We start from the raw sequence: 7675 nt of genomic DNA, 5'->3' as shown, positions 1-7675 counted from the left end.
TTTATAATGTTGTTTGAAGATAACAATTATATTTTACATTCTCAAGAGCAAAATTTGGAAGAGGGGATAAAAGAGCAAGATTGATCATCTTCATTGAGTGAAAAAGAAGCTCCAAAGGTCAAGGTTAAATATTTATATTCTCACAAAGCCAAAAAATCCAAGAAATCAAAGCTCTCTAAGTCTACTCTTTAAGGTGCGATAGGAGTTCTTGATAAAGTAAAAGATATTTTCATATGTAATGGAATAAAGTAGAAAAATGGAAGTATCTTTTTTTGTAAAGATGAAGACTATTTATATTGGAAAAAATAATTGTTGTAAGCGGTTATAAAAATCTTGAATTAATATAATAAAATCATAACGGTTAAATTTACTATTAGATTTAAATATTAAACCTACAACGGCAAAAAAATCTCACAAATAAAATTTTCAACGACTCTACTTAACGAGACTGTTCATAGGTTTGCTCATAAACTCGGAAATAAGCCGAACTCACGAGTTTTAACGAGTCGAAATATTAGAGTTTAAGTTTGACTCATTTACTAAACGAGTCTAAAAATAAAGGTCGAGCTTGATTCATTTAGAAATAAAGTCGAGTCCGATTGAATTTTTATTAAGCCAAATTTCGAATTTCGAAGAGCTCACAAACAGTTTGGTTCATTTATACCTTTAAAACTGAGATACTAACTAATGAGTTTCCTTTTGATATAAGGATCAAATAGTAATTTTTCAAAAAAAAAAAAGTAAAGAAATCACTGGAAATAGATTAGAGGGGCATTGATATTAAAAACTTATTGGTGTGGATACAACGATACAAGTAACCAACCAACCGTCCTTATGTATGCATGTTGGTTTGTCCTGTATGCATGCATTTAATGTCTAGTTTTCATTCATTCACTTCTGTTTCTTGACAAGGAATTTTCCTAATTCTTGCCAAGCAGTTGTCTTTTGGTCTTGAATGAGGCAAGTACATCAATGAACATCCTGGATTCACACGTTCAAGCCTGTAATATCAAAAATATAAAGTTCAAAAAAGAAACAAGTTACAAAAACAACGTAGCAGAATCTAATATCAATGAAACTTGCCTTCCTGCCTTGTATACATTGTCTTATCATGCAGAATTACCAAACCAAAGTTTACCATAAAAAAAGTTCTTAACAAGAATTAGTCGCAGCTCGAAATCATTTTTGAGGGGCTAGCTTTGTACTACCAATTAAGCTTCAGCAAAAGCAATGCGAAATCAGTGTAGCAATTCTTTGGAGGGCTCAGAGAAGACTGATAAGTTCTTCTGGTTCGCATTTCGTTTTGTTCCATTTTTTCAAATCAATCTTATGTCATTGATAACTAATGTAGGTGAGAGTAGGGGAAAGAACTTACTCATATTTAAGGAGAAAATGGTGGAGGAAGATGGCGATTTCAAGCTTCGCTAGGTCGTTTCCAGGGCACATCCTGCTTCCAGCTCCGAACGGAAGGAAAGTTCCTGCTTTGGCTGTATGATTCTGCATTCCATCCAAATTAAAGCATACCCAGCAAGTCAAAAACATAAAAACAAATGTATAAACATGCATAAGATAGAACTACCAGCAAAAGCTTATCCGCTTACATCCCATCGAGAAGGATTGAATTCCCTCGGCTTCGGGTAGACTTCCGAATCCAAGTGAACACTTCTGAACCAGACAAGAACTTTCCAACCTTTGGGGATGATATATCCTGAAAATTCCAAGTAAATTTCAAATCATCAAATCAAACAGTTGTTTTCCATGAAATTTTATGTTTACCAAGTATAATGAATTCATATATGTACTATGTAGATGACGGGATGATATTAGATAAAGAATAAAAGAATAAAATGCAAAGCACCAACTCACCATTTATGTTAACATTAGACTTTGCCTCTCGGAAAACCACAAGTGAGAATGTTATCATACGAAGCGTTTCATCGATCACCTATGATTAGAATAAAAAAGAATGGAGAATTAGTAATGAATGATGATGAGCTGATCAGCCAAATATCAATAGGATTTACCTTAGAAAGATATTCCATTTCTCGAACTTCTTTAAGCGTCAATCCCTTTTGTGTTGGTGGCCTTCTTTTTATGATTTCCTCCTGCTCTTCCTATAATGTAATCAAGCAAGTAATAAAGGCTTGCAACAAGTATGACAACCAATCTACGACTAGACAGGGACCGATGAAACAGATTCGAACTGATACCTTAGCTTTTTGAAGAAATTCAGGGTGCTCCTGAAGGAAAATAGTAGCCCACATTATGATATGGCCAGAAGATTCATGGCCTGCATTCAAGTACATCAACAGAATATCAATTATTTCTTCATCGCTCAATTTTCTACCATTCTCATCTTCAACATCCATCAGAGCATCCATCATGTCTTTCTTCTTAGATAAAGTAATGCCCTTCCTTTGCTTTCTGCGTTGATCTACGACAGATTGTAATGCAGCCACAAGGTTTTTGCGAGCCTGAAATTTAACCATATTGTTGTTGAGGATAAGTAAAGAACAAAAAAAATTCAACTTTCTATCATGTACCTCTAAGCAGATGTATGTACAAGGTAAAAGGAACTTCACCTTGAGCGCTTTGTGGTAAGCAAATCCCGGAAGATTGATTGCCATGGCTCTGACTCCATAGTTAAGTGCCGTGTATTCCCTTTCCAAAGCCTCCATGACCGGCTCACTCTCAGAACCAAGGAAGATATACATTATGATCCTGAAAGTAACCTTCCTTATTTCAGTCAAAAACTCAATTTGTCCCATGGTTGCCCATTTTTTCAAAGCAGATACCACATTTTCTTCAATGTACTGCAGGTAGACTGACAGAGCTTCATGACCATTGACAGGAGATGCAGTCAGCCGCCGAAGACGTTTGTGCTCTTCAAAAGAAATACCTATGAAGGATTTCTTTCCAATGAGCTCCATGGCGGATCTAGGCCAACCAGGCTTAAATGCATCATCATCAAGTAATACTCTTTTGCAGGTTTCCGGCGTTGTCACAAACACACTGGGCCTCCCGAACATGAAGGCCTTATAGATTCCTGTACGGCCATATCTGCATTAATTATGAGCATTCATCACAATTAGTTGCACAGATTATCTTTATTTCTTTTTCCAAATTTGGGTTTAAAAACACATCATTGAACCAAACACTTTTGCCCGCACATGATGGGGCATGAAGTGATGGAGGGTGGGACAAGGAAATCTTTGGACAGATCAGGATAGGATCCATATTCCCTTAGATATATGAAGTAATAATTCAAACAGTTCATCTGATTATATTAACCATTCATTTCTTATCTTGCTTTACCTAGTTGCTACCGAGTCTCTATTCATTAATAGATCCAAACATAAGATGCATATAGGACAACATTGGTTGGTTATGTTGTTGTATCCATCTATGCAACACCACAAAATCTTTAAAACCAAAATGGTCAAGAGCCCACTTATCTCTATCCAAAAGTTATTTTCTTTACAGCTTTTTACGTACGAATACATTTTTGGATTGCATTTTAATTGCATAGATTCATGATTCGACAAACCACTACATGAGGAAACAGGAATTATTGAATAACACAATAATTCGGTTACTATTTTCCTTGTGTTAAAAAGTAACAACGATTAGAATTTACCTCTTAGAATCGGCAATTTAACAGGAACATCCTGTCTAAATCAACCTCGTTTCGAACACGACATGGTCCTCCGACAAAACATTAGTTGTAGACTATTAATGTTGTGCGAAATTTTCGGATTTTGACACTATAGTAATTATCTTAGCTTACGTTTTTCCTCCCCAACAACAATGTAAGACCAGGTTACACATAAATGCCTTTCCAAGGCAATTTCATCAAATCCAATAGCTCTCATAGTTCAACATTTAGATTATTTATGATTTATTTATTTAATTATTAATTTTCAGACAGCCAAAAGTGCTCCAGATATTAGAGATTAGATCCAGAATTGAGGAGAGAAAAGAACAGAAAAGGATCCACTGACAAGCATTTGATCCAAACAATGAGTAGCAAAAGCTTAACATAGAAAACAAAATTAACAAGGACAATGAAAAAACAAATTATAAAAAAGGCCAGCTCTTCCCACCTTAAGAATTCATTTTCTGGCAAATTACTTTAGAATTATATTACCAAATTCAGAAGAAGCTATGCATTGATATCATCAAGTTAATTAGATGAAGAGAAAATGATTATCACCTGGGAAATAATAGGTAAAAAAAGAAACAAAGAAATGAAGAGAGACAAGAGAAAAATGACCTGGTGATAAAGGATCCCATAAAAGAATCGGGGTCACTGGACTTGAAAGCTCTGAGAAATGACCACATATTACCAATGAAAGGCCAACCCAGATCACCTGGAGGCAGAAAATACTGCAGCTCACCAAGTTTTCTTTCATAGAGCCACCCATTAACTCTAAGTAGAATCATTTTCAGAACCATCAAAGCACCAACTATGCATATCAGGACCACCCAAATGGAACCCAGCTCCATAGCTTTCAATGGTGGGCCAGCAAGCAACCTCTCCAAACTGCTTATATTTTGATGATAAAAAGGAGAGACAAGGACTCAAATGTTTTGTTTCAGAGATTCCCAGAATCCAATATCAGTTCTTCTAGTGTTGCCACCTTTCCCAACCTCAAAAGAGAAAAGAGCACTAATTTATGTTGTGAGATGACAAGAAAATGCATGAAAATTCTTTCTTTATTTCAAACAAACAGTAGAAGATGAACATGTCTCCAAAAGCAACCCACATGATCACCAATTATTCTGATATAATTGTCAATATTAAGTCATTTTCCCTGCAAAGCAAGACTGATTATAATATCAAGTACATAAATAAAAAAATTATGATTCCTTAAAAAGTTGTCCTCTTTTTTTCTTTTTCCTTTTTCAAATTCTCAAAACATTTTACTTTTGAAAAGTGAGAACATGAAATGAAATTAAACAAGAAAACAGAAAATTTACCCAACTTGGAAATTTATTTCTCAGGAACTAACCCAAGAAGAGATTCTGGAAACTATTGAGTGTCGCCGGAAGTTAGCCGGAGAGAATCCAGAGGCTCGATGGCCGGCAAGCTTCGAGGTTCTTGTTGGAAAGTGGCATTACTCACTCACTTCTCCTCTTTATAACGGGTACCAGAAAAACGAAGCAGCAGCCCCACTGCAGGGGAAAGCGAGGGTAGAGAAGGAATAATCTGACGGTTGAAAATGAAGCATGGAAATGGAGGGAACGGTCATGATGAAGGGGTCTTTGCTTTTTCCATTTTGCGCGAGAGCGGGAGAGAGATGTCGTAATCAGAAGTTGGAGATAGGCTGAGGTTGCCGGCCTATTTAGATGTCGTTTTGTCGTTTTATATGTGTTGCTGATTCGTCCTCATCTCTCTTCTCTACGTCACCACCCTTATTAAACTATCATTTTCCTAGTACACCTTTTTTTATTTAACGGAGGCTCAACTCGTCGCATAGGGCCATACGGTGATAGCTAACTTTTCCCTTGCCTTGCGTAAGAGGCATAGGGCTAAGCAACAAGATTATTTAGGTTTCTCTCTCTTTGTTTAGAGAGAGACATTTTCTCCCCGTTTTTTCTCTTTCATCGGGCTTCGCTCCTTCTGCTATGTAGCCTCCTCTTGAAGGAGGCATTTCTTTGCATTCCAACAAGTGAATTTCATTCTTTCACTGTCAGGTTGAATATCGAAAATTTAAAATCATATCTAAATAATTTAAATATATTTTAATTCATACGACACAGATTTAGTGTAATATTTATTTATAAATATAAATTAAAGAGTATAATCAGTGAAATAATAATAAAAATAATATATTTTTATATTTTTTATATTATAAAAAAAATATTAATAATTTTTTTTAATTCAAAATTTATCAATTGATAAATTTTTTAAAAATAAGATAAATAGAAATTAATATAAAATAGTAGTATTAAAAGTGTTATATCAATGTTTTATAATTTATTTTTATATATTTATTAAAGAGGTGTCACTTCAGACATATTGATATCTTCTCTTGCTAGGGCTGAGCAGAATTCGGTTCAAACCGAAAAAACCGACCGAACCGAACCGATTTGAAAATTTGGTTCGGTTTTTTATACATTTCGGTTCGATTCGGTTTTAAATTTCAGAAATTTCGGTTATTTCGGTTCGGTTCGGTTTTGATCAGAAAAAAACCGAAAAAACCGAACCGAACCAATTTGGGATAATAATATATTTTTTCAATAATATAGAGAAATTAAATTATATTAAAATTAAAATATTTTAATTAAATTTTTAAATACTAAAAATAAAGAGTAAAAAATTAAAAAAATATTAAAAATCGAAACCGATCAAACCGAACCGAACCGAACCGAATCAGACCGGTTCGGTTCGATTCGGTTTCTGATCAAAATCGGTTCGGTTCGGTTTTCATAAAAACTAAAATTTCGATTTTCGGTTTATTCGGTTCGGTTCGGTTTTGAACCGAACCGACCGAATGCTCACCCCTATCTCTTGCTATAGCTCAATTTGTCCCTAAATCTCTTTAGGGGGAGTGACTAGTTGGCCACCAGTGAGAACTGAGTCCAACTGACCATTGTAGGCCTATTTGTACTGTATCTCCACCCTTATAAACGTTTCCCTATCTTCTGCAAGCGGTGTGATGACCTTTGTGTTGAATTGTACTATCTTGTCTTGCCCCTAGAATGAAATGAATAGCCTATTTGTACAAATCACAAACATGTGGAACCTACTGGGATACTGTAAATCTTTTGAGAAACTATTAATAATAAATAATAACAATTTAATAAAAAAGTGAAATTAATAATTTTAATTTTAATTTTAACTTTGATGCAAGTAAGAATACATGAATGGTGGTCTGGGTTTAGCGAGTATTTTCAAAAAAATTTTATGATTTGTTATAATTATTAATTTCGTATATCAAGTCAGTAGAATAAGTTGGTACGGTAGGAATATATAATAGTTTTTTGATATTTTATTATATTTAATTGAATAATAATGTATTTTTATTTTTTAATTAAATAATTTAATCTTCTACAATAAAATAATTGATGCTGACCAATGTACACATTGAATATGGAAATTAGTTTAACAACTCTTAATTGTTTTGATTAAAAAAAAACTCTTAATTGTCAAACATGCATTTAAATAAAATGATTTTTTAAAAAATATACTTATTTTAAAGTAATTTTTCTTAAATTATTTCATTTTAAATTATGGATTGTGTGGCTTTGATTACCTCAGTTTTTTTTCTAGAATTGACTCCACTGGGATAAAATATAAATAATGAACTGGTATTCGATAACAATGTCACATAATTAAAAAATATCAAATGATATTCAGTTCTATAAAAAAAAAATTCAGATATTTCAAAATTCAGTTATTTATCAAGACTTACCCTCTTAATTTCGAAGGGGAGACTTCACAAGAATTTACCGATAAAAAATGCAATTCAGCAAACTTTTATTATATCTATAATTACGAAATTTTCTATTAATTAATTGGTATCAACTAAATTTTTAAAAAATATAATAATTAATGTTTTTCTTTATATAATATAAAAATGAATAATTATATAAATTAAAATACACATTATTTATACAATTATTTTTTAATTTTAAGCAATTTTTTATATTTATTTTTTTATTCAATTTA

The 7675-nt window shown here is 33.1% G+C and overlaps 1 protein-coding gene across 9 annotated transcripts; it reads right to left on the bottom strand.

The window, feature by feature from the left end:
* Nucleotides 1-752: 752 nt before the first annotated feature.
* Nucleotides 753-5302, bottom strand: LOC110613188 (ent-kaurenoic acid oxidase 2). Of its 9 annotated transcripts, none has more exons than XM_043955676.1 (9): nt 5013-5302; nt 4274-4543; nt 2583-3060; nt 2211-2474; nt 2025-2114; nt 1867-1945; nt 1602-1708; nt 1376-1497; nt 753-1001 (listed from the first exon to the last, which is right to left on the bottom strand). In XM_043955676.1, the coding sequence occupies exons 2-9, from the start codon at nt 4504-4506 to the stop codon at nt 884-886; spliced, it is 1491 nt and encodes a 496-aa protein (XP_043811611.1). In that variant the 5' UTR covers nt 4507-4543; nt 5013-5302; the 3' UTR covers nt 753-883. The 9 variants fall into 9 exon arrangements, with proteins under 9 accessions (XP_043811611.1, XP_043811610.1, XP_021609894.1 ...); XM_043955675.1 differs by having other exon boundaries at nt 4274-4650; nt 4981-5301; XM_021754202.2 differs by having other exon boundaries at nt 4274-4640; nt 4981-5301.
* Between the last annotated feature and the right edge of the window lie 2373 nt (nt 5303-7675).

Source organism: Manihot esculenta, chromosome 4 (assembly GCF_001659605.2).
Source record: "Manihot esculenta cultivar AM560-2 chromosome 4, M.esculenta_v8, whole genome shotgun sequence".
Taxonomy (NCBI): Eukaryota; Viridiplantae; Streptophyta; class Magnoliopsida; order Malpighiales; family Euphorbiaceae; genus Manihot; species Manihot esculenta.
This window is presented reverse-complemented; position numbering and strand designations above follow the sequence as displayed.